We start from the raw sequence: 23,550 nt of genomic DNA, 5'->3' as shown, positions 1-23,550 counted from the left end.
GAAATGAGGAGCATTTTTGGATATTTTAGATTAAAAAGATAAAATGCCTGTATGTAAAATTGCGATTACTCTATTTTAAAAATTGCATTTAAACTGTAATTCAAATTAACCGAATTAATCGTAAAATCACCCAGCACTATACTGTATGCGTGGTTGAACTGCACATCCTACTGCAGCACTCTTAACTCTACTGTGAATAAGTGAATAAGACCTTCTTCTGACTCATTTTCGTGCCTCTGTGCCAGTGAGTCACTGTTTAGCGCAGTGAGCCAAAAGCAGCTCATCTCACCTATCTCTTATTCATCATCTCCTCCATATTCGTCTCTCCACCCCAGCCCCCAGCCCAAGCAGCTGTAGGTGTGTCTGAGTGTCTGAGCCCGGCAGACAGAGAGACGGACAGAGCGTCACAGGGTGGGCAAGACCTCAATATTGGAGAGTGGCAAACGATGACTTATCCTCATAAACCTTCTGCAGACACATTCATCAAACCGATAAGGTCAGCTCGCCTCTAACAATGGACACAGACGGGCATAAACGCTCCTCAGCTAGCAGCAATTACAGCTTGACTGTAGAAAACAAACTCAAACGACATTTACCAAACTTCATTCTTATCAAGTACACTCTTATCAACACTCAAGTAAGGGTGGGATAATTTATCGACATTGTGATATATCATATCGCTTCGACTGCGTTGAATATCAATATATTTATTGAAAGATAGGTAATCTAACCTTTGTAAGACTCACCCACCAATTTGACTTAGGACGATGATGCTACTTCACATGATAATAAATAATAAATAGGCTAAAGTTAAGAATATTGGTTGTGACATGTTGTGACCAAGACAGCAAGTCTTTGTGATGTATCAAGAGCCACAGTATCGAGGGTAATGTCAGCATACCACCAAGAAGGACGAACCACATCCAACAGGATTAACTGTGGACGCTGTAAGAGGAAGCTGTCTGAAAGGGATGTTCGGGTGCTAACCCGGATTGTATCCAAAAAACATAAAACCACGGCTGCACAAATCACGGCAGAATTCAATGTGCACCTCAACTCTCCTGTTTTAACCAGAACTGTCCGTCGCCATAATAAATTAATGTGGTCTAAAACCAGGTGTTTCACTTTCCTTGTCCAACCCCTGTAGGATGTCTGTGTAGGTGTAGTCTCTATAGCTGCAGCTCTTAAGCAGCAGTTACTACCCACACTGGCCCAGAGTCAACTCCATTTAATTATACTCCCTCCAGCATGCTTCACAGCTAGGATGCGGCTTTTGTGTTGGCCTCTACACAGACATGCAAAAAGTCTGTATGTAAGGTTGTCATAAAAATCGTTTCCTGAGAGGACGCCTTGGAAATGCCTTTACCTGTGGAAGTTGTGAGGTCTTATCTTGTGAGTGAGAATAAACACTGGCCAGCGTTGCCATTAGCAAAATGGCAAGGCAATGTGAAGTATCATGTCATGTCTAGTGTTAAGCTTCTAGTGACTTATTTCACCAACCTAGACATTTCTTCCCCTTTCTGTGCTGAAGTTAAAAGACCTGCAGTCTCGCTCACAGACTCTTCAGAACAGATAGGTCTGCTCAGACAGAGTGGGCTGCAGGACATGTAGGCTGTGAGACACTACCTGATTCTCTCTCTTTTTCTATTAACATGAGTCACTCACAGCAGCAGCCATGCCGCCCTATCAGTGTACGCCTGCAGACTTCCCCGATAAAAAAAAGAAGAGAGAGAGAAAAGAGACTGATGTACTTCACCATAAACTGAAGAGTGAAAAAATAACTTGGAAATTAAAATGGAAATGACTATGTATAGATAGAGGTTGGTATCATTGACAGACATAAGTAATATAACTGATAAAAGTGGCCAATATTAACATTGACTGCATTAATTGGTGAATACTGGAAAATATACTGACAATAACAGAGAACAATAAATGTCAATGGGTCATTTATAGATTTCTTAAAAGGCCACAATCGCAAAAAAAGAGCATCTGTTTCAATTGTTCAAACATTAAGAAAGATGTGTACACATACATTTTATAATAAACTTTTAGATTAAGTGATTACATTTTTTTCATCCAGATAAATTGTCTGTGGCCAAAATGCAACCAAGACTTATCTTTAAAGTGATGAACTTTCTTAACATGTGTTCAGTTGTCTTTGTGAGTAAATCTAAAAGTTTTTTGTAAATATTTCTCATATTTTTTTATACTATAACATCCCAGTTTCCTGTAAATAGCATAACAGCACAAGTTTAAATTTTTTATTTTTCAGCCACAGAAATTATAATTTTTTTTTAAAGATTTTTTTCCTTTAAAAAAATAAAATATGACAATTAACTAATATTTTATGAGCAGTTAATGTGACTACAAATATTGGAATGGTACTACATACGTGTCATCATATTATGCAATTAAAAGTTAAACATAAACTGTAAATAATTTGTAAATTATTTGACTTCATTATTTGTCAAATTTTATATGCTGTACATGTATTAAAAAATATCAATTAATTGATCAATTATCATTTTGAAATCTCAACCTAATCTAAACATCCATCTGGTTCTGATTTGTATTTGTGCATAAACTGACTAAACTGCCCCTGCCCCTTTAAATAAAGTACAAAAAACAGTTCCTGGCCTGTCCAAAATCTGTTAATCACAAAACAATTTTCGATGCACATGCGAGGAAGGGATGAAGAAAAAGAAAAGAAAGAATGGAAATAAAGAGTTCAGAAATGAGAGGAGAGGTAATTGCCCATTAGCAAAGTGGTAAAGCACTTCACAAATGAGTAAAAGAGCTGATGAGCCTTCAAATCTCACCCTGCACTTCCTCTGTGGAGCCGTGCCAGACAGCCAATTTTCTGCCTGTTACTGAGCTACTGGAGGATGTTCTAACAGTGTGTCTGCTGCTGAGGAGCCCCAGTCTAACACCACTTCAAATGTGTGTGTGTTGGTCTATATGACAGTCTGTCCATGTGAGATAACATGACACATAACACTCAACATGTTGGCTATGCTGGAGGTGAGGATGAAGCATATTTACAAAGTGTTCAATGTTTTTTTCTACAGCAAAATGCAGTAATTAGCTCTAAACACCCAAATTCTTATTATTAAATCAAGGTTTCCACAAATTGAATTGCCCAATTCAATTCCAACATATATTCTGCTCATGGAACTTGTGCTGACCCATATGCTATAAATAACGTGTCAGCAGAACAAAACTTGGAGGAGAATCCTAACTATTAATCCTGTTACCTCAGCTAACAGTTATGGAGGACCAAAACTGCCAAAATTAAAAATAAATAAATAAATACAAATGTATGTAAATCACTCAATAAAAGTAATATGGTGACTAAAACAGAAAAGAATTATTCTAATTATTATATCAAAATAAATACATATACATAAAAATAAATATCATAATAAATTGTTATTTATGGGTTTTTCAATTAGCATTGTTTAATTTTTCTAAATTTGTTTATTATTTACATAACTATTTATTTCTTCATTAATTTTTTTTCCTTTATTTTATTTCTGTATTTATTTATTTCTCAATGTATTTATTTCTGTTTTTCCTTGTCCTTATATGATAATGAAGGGGCTGTCCAGCAATGATGTCACAGTGTCTCAGCATTCCTATTGGTTGATTGAGGTCAGATACCATATATCGATTGTACATGTTTTGCCCATTTGGCGGTTACTTTGGTAACGTGGGAGATTATATAATAAAGATCATTTAAATCGTAATACAGACTATAATCCATTTCTTTATGGAGAGCAGCTGCTTCTCTGAGCAGATCCAATACTGAACTTCACCCCGACATTTCAGCTCCTCTCTCTCTGGGCTTGATTGCTAAGCCTGTACGTGAAAAACACGCCCCCTTCATTATCATATAAATACAAGGAAAAAAACGAAATAAATAAATTGGGAAATAAATGAATGCAGAAATGAATAAATCGGGAAATAAATTAATGCAGAAATAAATTGTTATGTAAATAAATAAAAGTAAAATGAATGTTCAAAAAGAAATGTTAATAAAGAAACCCATTAATAACAAATTATTAGGATATTTTTTTTTTATATATTTATTTTTATATTAATTATATTTATTCCTTAGCGTTTTTATCACCATATTACTTTTATTGAGTAATTTACTTACGTTTTTATTTATTTATTTTGGCAGTTTTGGTCCTCCATAAACAGTCGCCTGCATTGACCAGCGTCAAGCTGATGGTGGGAGACTGAGCTTTCAAACACAGTGTTTGGATATGCAGTGCAGATGTGCATGTATTAAACGTTGACGAGTGTTGCAGCTGCAAGCAGTAAATGCAGCACAGACTCCACATGAAAACAGCACGAAGCAGCAGAGACAGCGTTTATTCATTGCATTATTCAATAAGATTTGCACAACATTTAACATTCAGCATTTGGCATTTTGGACCATTCCTCCCTGGAAACACATCTCAGTTCATTAACATTTTAGGGATGCCTTGCATGCACACCCCTCATCTTTTTAACCTTCCTGTCGTGTTCGGGTCAAATCTGACTGATTTACATCTGACCGATTTACATCTCATACATATTGTGTTTTACATCTGATTGCCTTAAGAACTTATATTGTTGATATCCTCCACACAACGCACTTTAACATATAAGTTCCTATTTGTATTTTAACAGCAATTATTTTATGCCTAATTTTATAAAATCAGGTTAAACACAACTTTGAGACATCGTTCAGAGCTAAAGAATGTTGAATAAAAACTTAAAATAATTTCTGTGTTAATTTAAGGGAAGTTAAAACAGACTGGCCAATTTTGACCAGGAACACCAAAGTAAGGGGTGGGAGGTGAACACGACACGCTCCTGTTTATTGCCTTTTGTGCTTTGGGTCATTTTCCTGTTGCATGGCCACTGTCTTGTTCACTGTGCTGGATAGATTAGTGAGCTCTGTGGTTTGATATTGTAAGAAATTCAGCCTTCAGGAATCAGGAGTCAGATTCAGGAGTCATGATACAGCTTTAGAGTTGACTTTCTGATTTATTTATTTATGTCTACAATAAAATAAAAATGGGCATAGTTCAGTTGGTGAACAGTGTTGACAGTCTGGTACAGGTGCCTAACATTCCTCTTTCTGGGTCTGTCTGATTGACGAAGATATTTTGGAAGGACATACAATGGTTTTGGAGTGGTGCTGTGAAGAACACCAACGTCTGCCAATGAGTTAAACTGATAAACCAATCTTATTCAGAGTGAAATACGTTTTTAATTAGGTCTAAGTTTAAATATAGTTTTCTGACTAACCTACTTGGTTTGTCAAGTGAATAAATCACAGTGGTCTCCAAGGAGAAGAAAGAAGATGATGTCCCACTCCCATCACAGAAATATACACCCTGTACTGAACTAAAATAAAGGATGATGTGTTCTGGGGAGATTCTTATGGCCCATTCCACACAGTGTAGGGTTAATGGTGCACGGAGAAATCTACTGGAGAAGGGACAAGGTTGTGCTGTAAAATAAAGATTGGCACAATTTCGTTCTGCCTCATTTCGCCAGGTAAGAATGTCCTGCATAAATTCAAAGTTGCAAGGAGGATAGTGAGGAGGATTTATGCCTCATAGACGCAAATATAAAACGAATATGACGTTAATGTCTCCTCTGTCTTCCTGTTGTCTCCTCTGTTGTCGGAGAAGATGCTGTCTCATTTGTGCCACTGTTTCGGTGACCCTGGTGGTAATACCAATCTCCGGGGGAAAAAAAAAAAAAAAGACATCAATTTTTCATGGAGCTGGAGTCTAAATAGAGAACACCTGAGCAGCCATGACAGCCCCAGCAGCCCCAGAAGCTTCAAACAAAGGGTTCAGGTTAGAGCCTGGAGAATGCTATGGTGGTGTACTTCGTGAGTGTGCATAAATCTACTTATAATATATACAAGCAAAAGTTTTGGAACACCTGTTTAAATGGTAGTTATTATTAAATCAAGGGGATTAAAAAGAGTTTATCCTGCTGCTTTAGTTAGAATAAGTGTTTCTTTTGCCAAAGAAAGGCTTTCTAATCGATTTTGTAGCACCCATTTAACCCTTCGACTCATCCCAAAAGTTTGAATGGAGCACCAAGATCATTCCAGGGATCTTCAATGCTACACACATAGACTGTATATAGCTGGACAGAGCATCGTCTCTCAAAAGCGAAGCCACCACAGGCCGGGCGCCCCCTGCTGTTCGGTTGCAGTAAGCTGTGTAACCCCACCCATCCCCATAGGTTTCAATGGCAAAACAGACAACTTTCAATCACGTTTTCTTCAATATACTGTAATTCTACCTCCATTATTTAAATGCAACAGCTAGTGTAACCTCTGCTTATATTGTTACATTTTTATATCACCACAGAATTCATTTTTTAAAACGTTATTCAGCTCTATTCAAAAAGGTGTGGTTATTGTAAAAGGGCTGGGTTACACCTGTGAGCTCTGTGGAGGCAGCCCTCAGGGGCGGGGTTATTTAAATGAGTAGGCTGTCTCTCCACAGTCTTTCTCTCTCCTCTGGTCTCTACTGCGCAGACTCGGGTTTCAGGATCGCCAACATGGCGGAAGATTTTGGCTTGGGAAACGGCAACGCGGCGTCCATCTTTTTTACAGTCTCGACTACAAAGCTCAATGCTTGGGTCTTTCATGGGTCTTCTCTAGCTCACGCCTGAGATTAGACAGAATACCAAAGGGTTCATGTTTATCTGCTCTAGGCTCTAAATCTATTGGTAATACTTCTGTACATACAAAGACTAGAGTAGCTGTGTGTTAAAGCATTTGCACATCTGTAACAGCAATGCGTGCAACTTAAAGTAGCTGAATGTATTTAATAGAAGAAATGTCCACAAACATTTAGACACACATACATGTATTACACACAGAGTGATCTATTTTAAGCATTTATTTATTTTATAGTTGATGATTATGGCTTACAGCCAATGAAAACCCAAAAATCAGTGTCTCAGAAAATTTGAATATTATATAAGACCAATTCGTACTTTTGGCAGTGTGGGCAGTGTGCCAAGTCCTGCTGGAAAATGAAATCTTCGTATCTCCGTAAAAGTTGTCAGCAGAGGGAAGCATGAAATCCACTATCAGGCCTCACATAATTTACGCCACCTTGCCATGAGCACGTTGGCCAGTGCACAACCTTACTCACAAGATAACACCTCACAGCTTATACACGATGTGGGTGTTGCTAAGCTGTCCCCTGAGAAAAACACTTCAAAATCATGTTATATTCTGTTTTAAAGTTTCAAATTACGTAAAAACAGCAAAAACTGATATCTTTTTTTTCATTAAAGGAAAAATATATATAAAAGATAATATGCTTTTGTTGAGTGTACAATAATTATTTGAGCTAATAAAGATTTTTAATTAGTTTCAGAGGTTGGGTCTAGGGGTGGGCAATATTATATCGTAATATATCGTTACACAGAAATATCATGATATTAAAAATCCATATCGTGATAATAGGGCTGTTCTGTCTTATATGCATGCACTAAATATTATGCAATTTTTTTGCTGCATTATATTATTTTATTCTATATTATTCATTTTGCTACATTATGATTATCCTGCTATACTCTTATACTATATTCTTGAAATTAATTAATTATTTTTCTGTTTTTCTATATCAGCAAATATATCGTCATCACAAAAATACCCTGAAATATCATGATATTATTTTAGAGCCATATTGCCCACCCCTAATTGGGTCATTTGTGTTTAGTGTTAAACCGACTGTTCTGCACCATAATGGCTGTTTGTAGTGTTGATTAAAACTGGCAACAAGCTCTCCTACTATATTAAATTAAATTGCTAGCCTTCATAAATTGCATACAACTCATCTTAGAATATCATTTTACATGCAATTTTCAGAAAAAAAAATGGACCTTCTGTGCAAAGTAGAGTTGGTACCTAATGACCGCCTTAATTTGGATGATGTCAGGGGGAAACCAGCTTGGCAGTGGGGGAACACCACAGTCACCACACAATACCATCTCTAACGAGCATCAAAGTGAACATTCAGAGAGGCAGCATTTCCTCCTGGCAGGAGAATACAGCAAGCTACAGAGAGCAGACAGACAGACGGAAAGCTAGTTCTACCTAATTAAACAGGTAGAGAGAGACAGTAAGCCTGTCGGACGGACAGCCACTGCTGTGTTACACCAAGCAGGGAGATACAGAAGGACAGAGGATGTCGGAGGATAACTGCTGCTGTGTGACAGGGCACCTGTAGATAAAGATGAAGCTATTGGCACCATGTCTCATGCCAATCATGGGCTACAGGGGTAAAAAGGCCCTCAGATTTGATCTGTGGAGCAGTGGAATTGATATGTTTTTTGATATGATGGTGCTCCATTTAGTACTGTACAGTAACAGAATACAATCAAATGCTCAAAGCTCAAAATTTGCTAGAAAGTATTTCCTAGACAGTACAGACAGTTATGCAGACAAAAACAGGATGAACTCTTTTTTTTTATACCATTGATTTTGGAAATGTCCATACAACATACAGCTCTGGAAAAAAATAAGAGGCCACTTAAAAATGATGAGTTTCTTTGATTTTACCTAATAAAAAACTTTGAAATATAATCAAGAAGAAGACAGATGATCTCAGCCATCAAACCAAGCTGAACTGCTTGAATTGTTGCACCAGGAGTGGCATAAAGTTATCCAAAAGCAGTGTGTAAGACTGGTGGAGGAGAACATGCCAAGATGCATGAAACCTGTGAATTAAAAACCAGGGTTATTCCACCAAATATTGATTTCTGAACTCTTTACTCATTTATGAATATGAACTTGTTTTTTGTTGCATTATTTGAGGTCTGAAAGCTCTGTATCTTTTTTGTTATTTCAGCCATTTTTCATTTTCTGCAAATAAGTGCTCTAAATGACAATATTTTTATTTGGAATTTGGGAGAAATGTCGCCTGTATTTTATAGAATAAAACAACTATGTTCATTTTACTCAAACATATAGCTATAAATAGCAAAATCAGAGAAACTGATTCAGAAACTGAAGTGGTCTCTTAATTTTTTTTCCCAGAGCTGTATACACTGTAATATAGTGCTGTGTACTCGATGCATCCCCTCCCTCACACCTTAACATGAAAAATGCATCTGCAGAGACAGCAGACACACGACAAAGCCCATCACTCAACAAAAGCAGACACTAACTCTTCCCTATAATGCTCACATGGTGCCACAGTGTCCAGGCTAGATAAGCATAATAGCAGCCTTCACCATTCAAATCATCCTGCAATAACAGGAGGAGGAAAACAGCCACCTCCGCTGATGAGAGACCAGCACACACACACCGGATTCATCTAACCAAACCCATGAAGGAAAACCTTAACTGAAGTATTATTTCAAAAGGAGCAGTCATCTCACTTTCCCTGCCAACCCCTACAAAGCGGGACGCAGCAGGGGGCCGCACTGAAGCAGTGAGCCCCAGAATAATACTGACGTACTCAAAACTGTCTCAGAAAACAAGTGAGCACTGAATACTAATCATGAGAAAAGAACTCAAACAAACAAAAACAAACAGGAGAAAATATGAGAAGACAGAATAAACGTTATACAGGGAAATAGATGTGGTTTAAATGAAAGTATGGAAACAAGAGAGACAATAAAGGCTGTGGAATTAAATGAAAAATTATGTATTGTGATAGTTAATATAGTAGACAAATGAAAATGTAGCACAGAGAGAATTATAGCATAAGAAATATAAAACATTCAATACAGAGAGAATTATGATAGAAGAACGATAATATATTTACCGTATTTTTCACACTATAAGGCACACTTAAAATCCTTTAATTTTATGATTTTATGATTATGATTGGGTGCGCCTTAAGTATGAATTTTACCAGTTATAGAAGAGTTTCAGCACCAAGACTTGAGACTGGAGTAGTATTAGCATTAGCCGCTAACCGTGCTAAGCGCTAGGTCTATTTCTGTTTAGAGGTGAGTATTGTCTGCCTGTAGCCTCCTCCTTACCCCTGCTAGCACTGCTGGAGCAGCATTAGCATTACCTGCTTATTGAGTTAAGCTAAGCCATAGCTATTTTGCCATTCAGAGGCGAGTATTATCAGCTTGTAGTCTGCACGTTTAACATATTAAAACAAGCTACGTGGGACAAACCGCTAGCTAATGTCGCCCTGGCTTACCAAAACACTTAGGGTTCTTTAGTGTAGCGCTGTCAGGCGGCATTAGACGCTAACTGTGGCTAGCCTTAATGGAAATCTGCAATTTTTTTTTTCAGTAGAGAAATCTGTGTAGATCTATAGATTTTAATTTATACAAACAAAACCCCACTAAACACTAATAGTAAAGAATTGTCAATTGATGTTGAATTGAAACTGAATCAGATTTAAATCAGGCTGAAATTGAAGAACATCGTATTGTGTCTGGATCAAATCTTTTTTTTCAAATCAAAGTGAATCAAACTCTAACTTTTTCAAAAATAAATACCATGCAACATTAAAATGTCTTGTATTACTGTCCAGTAACACAGTTCTAGCAGGTTGCAGTACTTTTTTTTGCAGTGCTCATTTGTATGAATTGTACTGAAATGCTCCAGGGGATCAGTGACCAGCAGCAGCAGCAGCAGTAGTAGTTTACTGCGGTGTTGCAGAGCGGTCAGGTGGAGTCTGGAGCTGTGGACTGAGAGTACTCTTGCGTGTACAGTGGAGCTGTTCCTGAATACAAAGTGCTGCAGTTCCTCCTGCATGCTGACATCACTGTCTGGACCAGCTCCAAATCCAGGCCCACAATTCTCTTCTGAATGATCTGCACCTCCTTCTCTTTCACGCAGGCTTTCTTCAACTTTTTTCTCCTCTGTATTACATTTTTTCACTATTATCCTCCAACACCTTCTGTCTGTCTCCTGCCTATTTCTCTGTCCGGCCGCCTAATCCGGTGCGTGTAATTGGCTGAGCTGTATAACCCTGCGCTGGTGGGCAGACAGCTGTGATAGAAAGTGTCTAAAGACCACCTAGAGACAGAGCGGCCGCTCCACAGGAAACGGCAGGTCACAGAGGTGTGTAAACCTACCTGACACGGAGTTACTGAGTATTAGATTCTGGATGCCTAGTAATGAAGGCTAAACTTTGAGGTTAAAAGAAAAGGAGTTTTCATTACATGAACATGAACATGACCTAAACCCAGGCTTATCCTATTTCTGTTTGTTTTTTTTTTTTACTTGTTCTCAGTCTCTAAAGCCAGGTTTCCATCCTGCTCCCACTGAAATGTCACAAGTTACGTCAGTTCTGTACAAAGCAATAAAATGCTCATAAAAACTCACTATGGGTATAATATGAAGACAAAGGTATACAGAGAAATCCTTAAAGGGCCCATATCACTGTGAACTGAACTTTCTCTCTCCTTTTTTTAATAAGAGAGATTTTCCTAAGTATAAACTGCAAAGGTTTAAACAAATACTCTCCAAATTTCCATCCTGTAAATATATAAAGAAAAAAACATACATAACGGCTGGTTTAATTCTTTGTTTGTGTGGCAGCACATTTTCACTGAAGTTATAATGACTGTTTCAGACTAGACTCATTCTGAACAAGGGCAAATACAAGTTATTTTTATATATCACATCCAAAGACAGGGATAATCAGTGGCACACTATCAATAAACATCTATTTTCTGGTCTATTTTCTTATATAAGGTGCACTGGATTATAAGGCACATTAAAGCTATACTAGAAAGGATTGCCGACATCGAAGTAAGAAAGGGTGTCGCCATTTTTCCCTTCTAATGGGGAATCGGGGGGAAGTGCCTAAGTAAACTAAACTTTATTCTCTCTCAATTTTCTTTCAAAGTCAAACAAGCGCTGGATGTTAATCTACACAGATTTCTTTCCTGTAAATCGTTTTTTCGGGTGAGTAAAGCGCTTTCATTTATTTAGAGTAAGCTTTGATTTCCAATGTTTTGTCCAGGGGTGAGTTTTCAGTGAAGTTTCTCCAGGACTAAGGCTGGGTGTAGCAGCATTAGCATTAGCCACTAACCACAATGCTAGCGGGACATAAATGCAGCCTGATAGCACTCTGGGTTACCGTAGATCCTTAGTCTAGCGCTATCAGCTAGCGCTTTCTTCCCACGTAGCTTATTTTATCACGACAAACATGCAGACTACAGTACAATATACTCGCCTCTGAACGGTGAAAGAGCTAGCGCTGTGGTTAGCGGCTAATGCTAATGCTGCTGCACCCAGCCTTAGTGCTGGAGAAACTTCACTGAAAATTCACCCTTATAACACTGTACTTCAGTGGAGTGGCTTTACTGCTCTTTAATACCTGACTGGTAGAATTTATACATAAGGCACACCAGACTACACCACACCAAGGCGCACTGTAAAATTTTTGGTAAAATTAAAGGATTTGAAGTGCGCCTTACAGTCTTAAAAATATAGTAATATACCATCACTGTGGCCTATAAGTTTCCTGGTCAAAACTACAAGGTTCCTCTATGTGTGTGCTCTGGAAGGTTCTAGAAAGCTCTGGAAGCAAGCCACCCATATGAACCGTAACTTTATGAACAGACGTTCAATCATTACCCTGTACATTAAGGGGAAGTGAGGGTGGTTTGGTTTGGAGGGGCTTGCTGTCTTTTAACCTAAGAGAAGTAGAGCTCACCTGCAGACTGTCGTCCTCTTTGAGCAGCTCTTTCTGTGGGAACAGGTCCTTGGCCTGGATATACTCCAGACTGGGAGGCCCCTCCTCACCCTGCAACACAATAGCACACAGTGTATTATTAGCAGGAGGAGACGGTGAGGATGAACACAGTCAGATCAGTGTATTTAGACATCCATGCATGAGAACGCACAAACACAGACACACAGACACGAGTGCAGCAGGATATTTAAACATCTGAGCACACATGTCAGAGCAAATATCCTGCCGCACTGTCAATGTCTCACTTAATTATTTAGTTCCTCCCTGCATGCGTCTCTTCCTCGCACACTGAAAACCTGCAGCAGTAGGATGATGTCTAGATGTCTAACAAGCTGATAAACCACACAGTCTGCAGTGTCTCAAAGCAAGAACGTTAAAAGAACAAAGCCTTGCAGGAAAATGTAGAAAAAATATAGAAAGTGCCAGAAAAAAGCACTTGAAACAGAATATGAACATGGCATCACACAAAAAAATATATATATAATCTGATTTGTTCAGAAATGCAGCACAAGCTTTAAAGAGGTTATATTAGGTGCACGGTCACGTATGTGCCCAAAAAAATCCTTGGCCTATGCCAGTATTGATTCCTAGAGCATTTCTGCGTGCTGTATTGTTCATTGTGGGCCTACATTTCAGGGCAGACTGTAATCTGGCAACGCAAAAGGCGTTCGCAGCAATCACGTAGCGGATTAAACATTGACTGAAAAGGACCTTGAGCAATCGTCCACTTCGTCACAGGACAAGGTTAAAGACCTCCCCTTGGCACGAGAGAAGGGCTCTGAAGGCAAAGGGACAGGAGTGGAAAGTGACATTCTTACAAACAGCGAACAGCCTTGTTACAAATCACCAGTCTAACCACTTCAGACGATAAATTAGCGAAGCCGGAGATCCTAAAGCATGAAGTGCAAGATGAAGTCTGATTGGAGTCTGTGCTTCTTTAACCCCCTAGACACCAAACAGGCCTCGTCCAATAACTCTCTGACCTAGATAGACTAGTTAACCCCTTAAAATATCTTGTCCTGTATAATAAGGTCATACAAAACCCTTTTTTCTGCAATAAAGTAACTTATTTACATTCAAAAAAAAATTGAGGGCTTTGAAATCTCCTACAGGACACTTGAAGAGAAACTGCCCATTTTCTCTCTACTCCACTTATTAATTCCAGATCAGTAACTGGAATTAACCCAAATTCTTCAGCTTCGAAAAAGACGTAAAAACTAGACAAACAACGAAACTAAAGGTTTGGAGGACATGAACTCTTTGGTTTGTATTCAGGAAAACATCGATTTCAAAATGAAGTTCAGGAAAGAGATCATTTTTCATTTTTATTTATTATATTTTGACACAGATTTACCTAAATATGTTTTAATATTTTATTTTATAATTACAAGTACGCTTTTCAATAATGTTCCTTATCAAACATTGAAGCTTTTTTATATGTAATGCTTGAATAAAAATCCTCAAGATTTAGTGGTGATGTCAGGCAGACAATTTAAAGTATTCTCAGACATGCAGTTTCTGACGAGAATTTAATTCATAAGGGAATAGTGTACAGCCAAACTATTCACTTTTAACTCTTAAACTTTTAATTATTCAAAAATGCTGTTTCTCAGATTTCCAAGACGTCTGGAATGCTGTTTCTCAGATTTGGGAGGAGTCTGACTGGACTGATGTCTACACAGATTGCAGCAATAATGAGGGTGTCATTCGAAGATGGGAATCTGTTTAAATCTTTATTTGGCGATTAATAGAATGACTTCTCCTAATATAGAATATCTCGTCTTCCTTTTTGTAAATAAACTCCAGAAAAAAAAATAGGCAATAGGCTGCCCCTGGGCCCTCAGCATGACACTAGTTTCCACCCATTCTCTTTTTTCCACCCATTCTCGGGCTCCCTATCTCTTTATAAGGGCGTCTTTTCCTGGCCGTGTCCCAATTCACTAGCTAGGGCAGCGGTAGTGTATTGGATGGAGACCCTGACGACACGGGTTTGATCCTGCGTGAGAAGCAGTGCTTTTATTTATTTATTTTTACCTTTTTCTTAGGTTTACCTGCTTTACATTCAACTGTTTTGCAATTGGGTTCAACAACCCTCTGGGCTGGAGAGCTACTAGTCTGTAGTACTCCATTCCATTACACTTCATTTTCTAAAACTGAATTTCCCACCACATAATAGCTTGGAAAACATCTGGCCCGGGGCCAACCTTAATTGCCGATCCCTGGTTTAGCTGTTCCAAACCTGACTTTTACAGCCCATGCGGTTATATAAATTTAGTCCTTCTGCATCTGTTACTTCACCCAAATTAAAATGGATAGAAGAGAGATAACATTTCCATCTATGATGCTAAAGTCTGTGATTGGCTGCTTTTTATTCTAGTTGCTTCTAGTAAATTCCTGCCTCCTTCTTGACCCTCTCTAGCATGCATTTTTTAAACATGCTAAGAGGGCTGAGACCTGCTAATATTAAGGGTGGATGTACCTCTTAAGAAATGAGAAGGCTCAATTAACTCAGTATTAGTTATCTGGTTTTAAATGGGCTTGTTTTTGATCTAAATGCAGTCAGCAGACACCAACTCAGTTGTCTATAGTCTGCAAACCTGCTTAATAATTCTGGTTTTAACTCGTGTTAAAACCACAAAAAAAACACAAAAAGTGACCGGGCCAAACAAATCTGAATCTGATTCTGCAACTTGTGCCAAGTGTCTACCATCTACTAAGCAGCCCTCTGAGACAAATCAACACGCAAGCACACATAGTCATATCCTACAGCTTAGAACTTGGTCCACAACCTCTTGAAGATAATCATCAGTTCGCTTTTTGCTTCAGTTCGCCTTTCATCATTTAATTTCAATATCAGGAAGTTAAAGTTTCCGGAAAGAAAAATTGCCTTTCATCACTTTAAATGAAAATATCCACTTCAGTTCTGCCCTACTTGAGAGTAAGGCACTGATTAAAATCACTGCTACTGTTTTTTAATGGATTACATTCGGTTATAAAACTTTCACTTTTAAGAAAATTCAAGTACCTTAGACTGCATAACTGAAAATCTGTGATCATAATGTAGGTAAGTGCAATTATTCAGTGTTAACTTACTAGCAACAAAACTAGGACTTCGACTATGGCCTTGTTTTGAATATGAAGTACTTGCTTTGGTCTAAAGCTGGTGCTGTGAAGTGCCAGAAAGGATTAAATACACCTTAAATTGCACCTTTAATTGAATCAGCAGCTGAAGATGTTATAGTCTAGGCCAGTCGTTTCCAACCTGCAGCCCACACCCCCCTCATTGGGCTGCAGTGATATACCTAAGGGGCTGTTTTTTCTGTTCTGCAATTATAAGATATTAGAACATTCTTAGAAGATTCCCCTAAGGTTCCCCTGGGTTAGCAACTACATACATCTCAGACTGTCTGACAGAATATGTACAAAACCGTGTGTTAAGATCATCAGAAGCTGCTCTATTGAACAGTCTGAGAATGAATCACAAAAAGACTCGTGAAGCAGCTTTCTGTTTTTATGCCCCAAAAATATGGAACCTCTTTACCAATTAATATTTGTCGACATCGTTAGGTGTTACTAGCTTTACAAGGCAGCTAAAAACCTACCTGTTTAGCTTAGCTTTCTACTAGTTCTGTTCTGCTTATACTTATAGTTTTTATTTGATTTTGTTGTTCTTATTCGTATTATTTTATATTTTTTGTTTAAATTTGTTTTATTCTATATTTTATTTTAATATAAATGTCTTATTTCCTACTATTTTATTAAATGGTTACTTTTTTAATTGTTATATTTGTTTTATATTACTATTACATTATGCTGTTTTTTTTTATTTTATTGTGAACCATTTTGAGCTGCATTTTTTATGTATGAAAGGTGCTATATAAATAAGGTTTTATTATTATTATAAGGTTTTATTATGGTAAAACAAGTCTGTGCAACACTTTTAGAGCGTTCCATTAATGATCTTGTAGAAAACTTTTGGTAGACCGTTTAGATAACTTTAGCCAAGGTTCTGGGACTCCCAGTTCCTCGTTTTTTCAGGATGTGCAACAAAACTAGGATTTGGCGATCAAGGTCATGGTCAAAAAGGTTTTAGACACTACAGAGAACATTGAAAAGTGCTGTAAAAAAAACTTCCTGTATGCATACAGCCATCATCATCATCATCATCTTATCACCACCAACAAGATGGCCCTCCAATTTAGACCACTAGAATTTCTAGACATGTGAGTATCAGGATCTGTGGGCCAGCAAACTCCATGCTAAAAATAAACAGGAAACTCTGACCCTGGTCCAGTGCAGTAATTTCATACTTCTACTTCTATTCTCTGGCACTGGAAGATGAAATTTGATGAGCGTATGTGACAGTCAGACATAAATACCAGACATTGATCAGGACTCTCTGAGGAAAGCCGACCAGAATATCTGCCTGATCTGAATTCACCTCACGGTGAACAGTGCCAGCCCAGAAGGTCAAAGGTCTGTGAGGACTCCAGCAGGTGTTTTGATGGTAATATGGAGATGCAATGAAGTGAAGGCCAAGAACAGGGTGACATGGAAACACAGATGACCTGAAAACAAGCAGAAGCTAGACTTGCTGACTTGTTTGGGAAGTTTACTGAAGCTTGTGAACCCTGTGGTTTTCGTTATTAGACAGACAGTCTAAGAAGGAAAGAGACAGACAGGAAAACGTTATCTAGAACTGTCAACTTTTAGTCAGCCAGCCTCTATAAACAGATACTGTATTGCATGTACCAAAAACAAGAGATAACGCTGTCCCAAGACCAGAAGTTTGACTCAGAGAGCTCTATTACACACCTCAAAGCACTGTCTGAAGACCAAGGGCCAGTTTTGTTTTACTTTAAATGTGATATATCTAACATTGTAAACATTAACACAGTTAATTTCTATTTAGAGATGTAGAGGATTAAAGGCATCCAGAGCAGAGAATACATTTCTGGGTTAGAGTCCACCATTCAGCCCAGTACAGTGAGTATCAGAACACTAACAGGATTTCCCTCTCAAGAGTGCATCACTCTGTCTAGTACAGTACGTTTCAGAAGACTAACCATATACCTGCTGAATAGAAAGCTTTAGCTTTAGTCCGAGATGCTGGCACTCTAGTGTGACATCCAATGCCCAGGGCCAGAAAAGATGATATATTGAACCTTTAATTGAGCCTAGTCTTTGTGTATCAGCACTGGAATCTATTTCAGCCTATGCCATGGTTTTTAACCTGTGCATACAGCAATTAAAACCACATTTTCTGTCAAATGCACATCATTTGACAGAAAATTGCTGGCTAAAGCTCAAATGTGTACAATTAACATGTTTCTTGGTGGAAGTAGAGTACATACTTTTAACAACAGATATCAATCTCATTCAGCTCAGTACAGTGAGTATTATAATTCTAACAGGATTTCCCTCGCAAGAGTCTACCATTTAGCTCAGTACAATGAGTATTAGAACACTAACAGGACATCCCTCTCAAGAGTGCATCACTCTGCCCGGTCTAGTACAGTAAGTATCGAAAGACTAACCATATACCCATTGAGTACGTTGAAGCATTTCTTTAAGTCTGCGATGCTGGTGCTCTAGTGTGACATTCAGTGCCCAGTGCCAAAAAGGATCATATACTAAACCTTTAATCGAGCTTAGTCTTTGTGTATCAGATCTGGAAACTGTTTTAGCCTATGCCATTTATTTGTTTAACCTATGCAGACAGCAATTAAAACCAGTGTTGAAATACACATTATTTGACAGAACATTGCCCATCTGGCTGCCTTTTGTTCTGCACTTTCTGGCTAAAGCTCAAATGTGCAAAATTAACGTGTTTCTTGGTGAAAGTATAGTACAGACTTTTAACATGAATAATTGGATATCCCTCTCAAGAGTCGACCATTCAGCCAAGTACAGTGAGTAACAGAACACTAACAGGATATCCCTCACAAGAGTACATCATTCAGTCCAGTACAGTAAAGTAAGTATCAGAAGACTAATTATATACCTGCTGAATACAAAGCATTTGTTTAATCGAGCTTGGCCTTTGTGTATCAGAACTGGAAACTGTTTTAGCTTATGCCAGTGTTTTTTTAACCTGTGGGTTAAAGTGGTCCAAACAAATTATGTTTTATTTATTGCTTTGCAAATAAAAAAAAAGGAAGTGACATGTTATGTAACTTATTTGCCTTTATTTATTTAGATAAAGCTTATTGATTGGATTTGCATTTTCTAGAACTTTCTGTATATATTTCTTTAAACCTTAGAACCAACAGCTATCATACTAATTAGTAAATCTGTCATTAAGTTATGAAGTTTTAAAGAAATAGAGAGCCATGAAGAATGCTTTTGGTTCTTTGGAATTAAGATATTTATAACTGCTTTAACAGTAGTTCCACAGTTATTCCAAGTTACAGAAGCCCTTATGCTAACAGTTTGTACCCACCCACCTCCGCCCACCCAAAAAACAGCAGATGTGAGGGGCAGAGACAGATACAGACATCCAGATGGTAGGAGAGTGGCACACTGAGGAGAGGAGTGAAACTGGGCAGAGGATGACCTTCCAAAGCCCTGCTCTAACCTCTGGTGCAGCAGCTCTAATTAGACCTGGCCTCTGGAGCTCTGGAGTCATTCTCCCGCTCTGTCGTGTCATTTCATTAAACCTCAGTAACGCAGCAAACAGGGTCACGGAGCAGCACGTAATTCTGATTTTGCAATATCATTAGTCTCCAACATGATTACAGAATTCCAGACTACACCTCATGAGGGATTTAGCGGCTAGGCTAAGCCTGGTTTTCAGCAGTCATTCTGGTCACTCTTACACTAGAAATGAGAACAAACAGTGACTCAGCATTCCTGCATTACCTAACCGCCAATCCTGCACGTATTAAAATGCAGAAGCAGGCTAACCTACTTTTCCCACTTTTCCCATTTCCATACTGCTGCTGTTCTAACAACCCCTGCATCTATGAAATGGGGAAAGAAAAAAAAACATTCACATTATTGTACATTATTGCAAGAAAAATGTAAGATAAACCAGTGTCACAATAAGAATCTATTTGCTTGAATGGATAACACTATTAGAGACAACAGTACACTGTTGTAAATGTTGCATATGCCCATTAAAGCCAGCGTTGAAATCTATTCTGAGTGTTCTCTGATTGAACTTGGCCAGTCTAGTGGACCACAAATGGGTACTAACATGGGAACTAACATGTCACAGTGGGTGTAGAGTAAAGACATTAACACCAATAACCAGATAGCCCTCATGAGAGAACATGTCCAGTAAGTACTTAGAAGACTGTAACTTGCTGCTAACCCCGGCTAGCACTGCTGGAGCAGCATTAGCTTTATTCTCTAACTGCGCTAAGCAGTAGCTCTTGCAGTTCAGAGGTGAGATCAGCTGAATTAGAAGGAAAACATGGCGACACCCCTGTTCCTTACTATTGTCACATAATGCGTCTTATAATCCAGTGCTCCTCGTGTATGAAAGTAGACCAGAAAAACTGTAAGCTAGTTTACAGTAAATACTGGGAGTTTTACTAGAAATGAAATAAACGAACACTGAGCTTGGACATCTCTTCACAGTGATGTATTTATATCAGCTCCTCTCACTTGCCCTTAATCATCCTCCTCTCCTCCTCTCCCTCTGTCTCTTAAGGTTAGTGCTGTACTCCGGGCATCCATCAGTGCCAGTGCCCAGACAGCATGGCAGCAGAGAGCTCACAGCATAGCCAGACGTTCCAGACACTACCTGCTGAGAGCGGAGGAACATATCTCCCAGTACAGAGCTCACGCTACAGGCGCACTGAAGCTACCTGAGAGGAAGAGGCTGCGTCCACAGAGAGCCTGCAGCACAATCAGACACACTACTGAGAGCACAAATCAGTACTGACCTTTCAGCACAGCAGCTGGACACTGGAGAGGTCAGCTTTAACAAACAAATACAGTATGTGACTCTTTGCTGCTTAACAGTTTTAAGTAAATACTAAAGTATGAGATGAACTAGCATCGATAAGAGAAAAAAAATAAGAGACCACCTAAAAATTATGAGTTTCTTTGATTTCACCTAACTGAAAACCTCTGGAATATAATCAAGAGGAACAAGCCACCAAACCAAGTTGAACTGCTTGAAAGTTATCAGAAAGCAGTGTGTGAGACTGGTGGAGGAGAACTCTTAAAACGAACTCTTCATGAATATAAACTTGTTTTCTTTGCATTATTTGATGGCTAAAGGCTCTGCATCTTTTTTGTTATTTTAGACATTTCTAATTTTCTTCAAATAAATGCTCTAAATGACAATATTTTTATTTGTAACTTTGGAGAAATGTTGTCCGTAGTTTATAGAATAAAACAACAATGTTAATTTTACTCAAACAAACTAATTTAGCCAAAATAGCTAAATCAGAGAAACTGATTCAGAAACTGAAGTGGTCTCATAATTTTTTTTTTTCCAGAGCTGTATGTCCACATGTTTGTGGACACTCCTTTTAATAAATGCTTTCAGCTACTTTAAGCTGCACCCATTGCCAAAGAAATGCAAACAGTTTTTTCTAGTCCATGTAGAGAAGTGTAGAAAAGAATAAGACTCTCTGGAAGAGATAAAAATATACAAATCCATTAGCACAGTAACCCACAGCCCTTTCTACGTATGTGTTATAACTGATTATTAATGATTTTTAAGGCATTTACAACCTAATTAGTAACCATTAATAAAATAATTGGTAGTCTTATTAACTGAGTTTCCCAAACCATATAAATGGTAGATATGTTTTTTGGATGGAGTGCTCAACATCAGAAGAGAAGACAGAAGACAGGCAGAAGCATGCAGGGTAGAAAAAATACTCCCTATTATCATAAATAAACTCCAGCCATATGATCCTGCTCATTATCTGAAATAACACGTGCAGCCTCAATTACAGTCCAAATCTTTATTTGTGTGCACAAACAGTGTAAAACGACCCCTATCCAAACTCTATTTCCCAGGGTACCTGATGCCATGAACGGACTCTGCTGCCAAAACAGACAAGAGATCTGGCGGTGGTGCCTGTGGGACAGACAAACAGGGTGACAAGGGAATGCCAGCACCTGTCAACATGACATGAATGGAAGCTATATGAGTGACAGACCAGCAACAGGCCAAGAAAACACAAATCTGGATATTTTTAAAACTTGTTTGAAAGTATTTCTGCCCACACAAAGGCAAAAAAAGACACATATCAACACAAAGGAGGAAGAAAAACAGAGGCAAAGGTTTAGTCCCAAATAGGCAAGTAGTCGCCTCGCTTGGCCAAACATTCACACCAAGCAATCCAGACTGATCAGGAGAATCTCTCACTGTCTTTAATAAACTCCTGAAGACAGAGCTCTTCAAAGAGCACTTACTCTCCTAACACCTCTAACATACTAACTACTTCTAACCTCATTTCCTTCTTCCCCTCCTTCACTTCTCTATACCATTATCTCCCTTTGACCTCCTTTAGGCCAACTTTTATTACTCTATGTACATCATTATTGTAAGTCGCTTTGGACAAAACATCTGCGAAATGTAATATGAAGACTTCTGAACTCTAGTGCTATCCACTTAAAGATATTGTAGTTTTATGACTTATGTAGTTCACTATATAGCGAGTAAGGAGGTATTTGAGATTCAACGTGAAGCGTTCAAGTGTTGTGATGTCAAAAACCTGTATTTTCACATGGATGGGAGGCCAAAACACAGACAAGATACTCTGTGGATGGGGCCATGAAAAGAGGTAATATCCTCCAGTATAGAAATAACAAATTTACAGGTATAGACACCAATCTAAGGTTCCCAGCTTCCAACTTTTGTTTGCTACCAGTATTTTGTTCCTATTCTCAACAGTATGTTTTTTTGGTATGAGTCGTCTTTGTACTTTTACTTGGAAAATATGGAGCGTGGAAGAAAGTAGAGGTCGGTTCGATAAGTAGCTTGCTAGCCAGTGCGCCAACCAGCTACACTGATGCAACAATCCAAACAGCCTCAAACACACCCCGAAGAGACAAACTTGGGGCGACGGGAGTGACTTGTGTACCAGTGCAAATGCAGGGCTGGGACAATATATCGATGTTGTAATTTATTATTTGATTTACTATACATTATCAACACTTGTCAGTATGTCAGTATTTTTATTGAAACATAGGCGCTCTAAACTCTTTAATACTCATTAATTATCATGGTGGCACTAATCAAATAAACATGATAAACCTGCAATAAAAGCATACTGGTTGTTAAATTCTGTGAAACTGACACCAATAAATCCATAAATCCTGGTATTTGCTTATTTAGGAGAATTTTATTCTCTTTAGTAACCCAGATGCTGTGAAGTATTGTAGGGAATTGTCTTACAATATATATCAAGTATCACAGAATCACAGTAACTGTAAATAGTATTATCTGTATCATGGGCAATGTATTGTGATATCGGTGAACTTCATAATAACTTTTATTAATATGCCATTAACTGATTATTAATCACTGTTATTTTTCACATTTTAAGAAACTAAACTAAACTAAGTTGCTATCACATTTGTAAATACTAATGAACGGATTGGCAACATGAACGTAGTTTAAAATTCGTTTTTACTAGCGATTTATTAATGTTCAAATGCGGATGAGCTAATGATTGGCTAACACTTTTAATATAATTTTTTTCAATGCTGATAAATAAGTGTCATGTGTTAGCATTTGTTAATATTTAAATTCTGATGAACTACTGCTTTGTTCACATCTACTGATCATTAGTTAAAAATATATTAATGAAAGTTATTATAGAGTGTTACCGTGATATTATATTATATGAGATGCCCTGTAAATCCG

General features: G+C 38.1%; 1 protein-coding gene across 5 annotated transcripts in view; it reads right to left on the bottom strand.

The window, feature by feature from the left end:
• Positions 1–23,550, bottom strand: part of mtmr4 (myotubularin related protein 4) — a 108,311-nt gene that overhangs the window by 40,859 nt on the left and 43,902 nt on the right. For all 5 annotated transcript variants that reach the window (XM_049466277.1, XM_049466270.1, XM_049466283.1 and 2 more), the window contains one exon: positions 12,675–12,764. In XM_049466277.1, coding sequence (XP_049322234.1) covers positions 12,675–12,764 — 90 coding nt within the window. The remainder of the gene's footprint in view (positions 1–12,674; positions 12,765–23,550) is intronic.

Source organism: Astyanax mexicanus, chromosome 1 (assembly GCF_023375975.1).
Source record: "Astyanax mexicanus isolate ESR-SI-001 chromosome 1, AstMex3_surface, whole genome shotgun sequence".
NCBI lineage: Eukaryota > Metazoa > Chordata > Actinopteri > Characiformes > Acestrorhamphidae > Astyanax > Astyanax mexicanus.
Note: the sequence above shows the minus strand (reverse complement) of the source record. Positions and strands in the feature narration are given on the sequence as shown.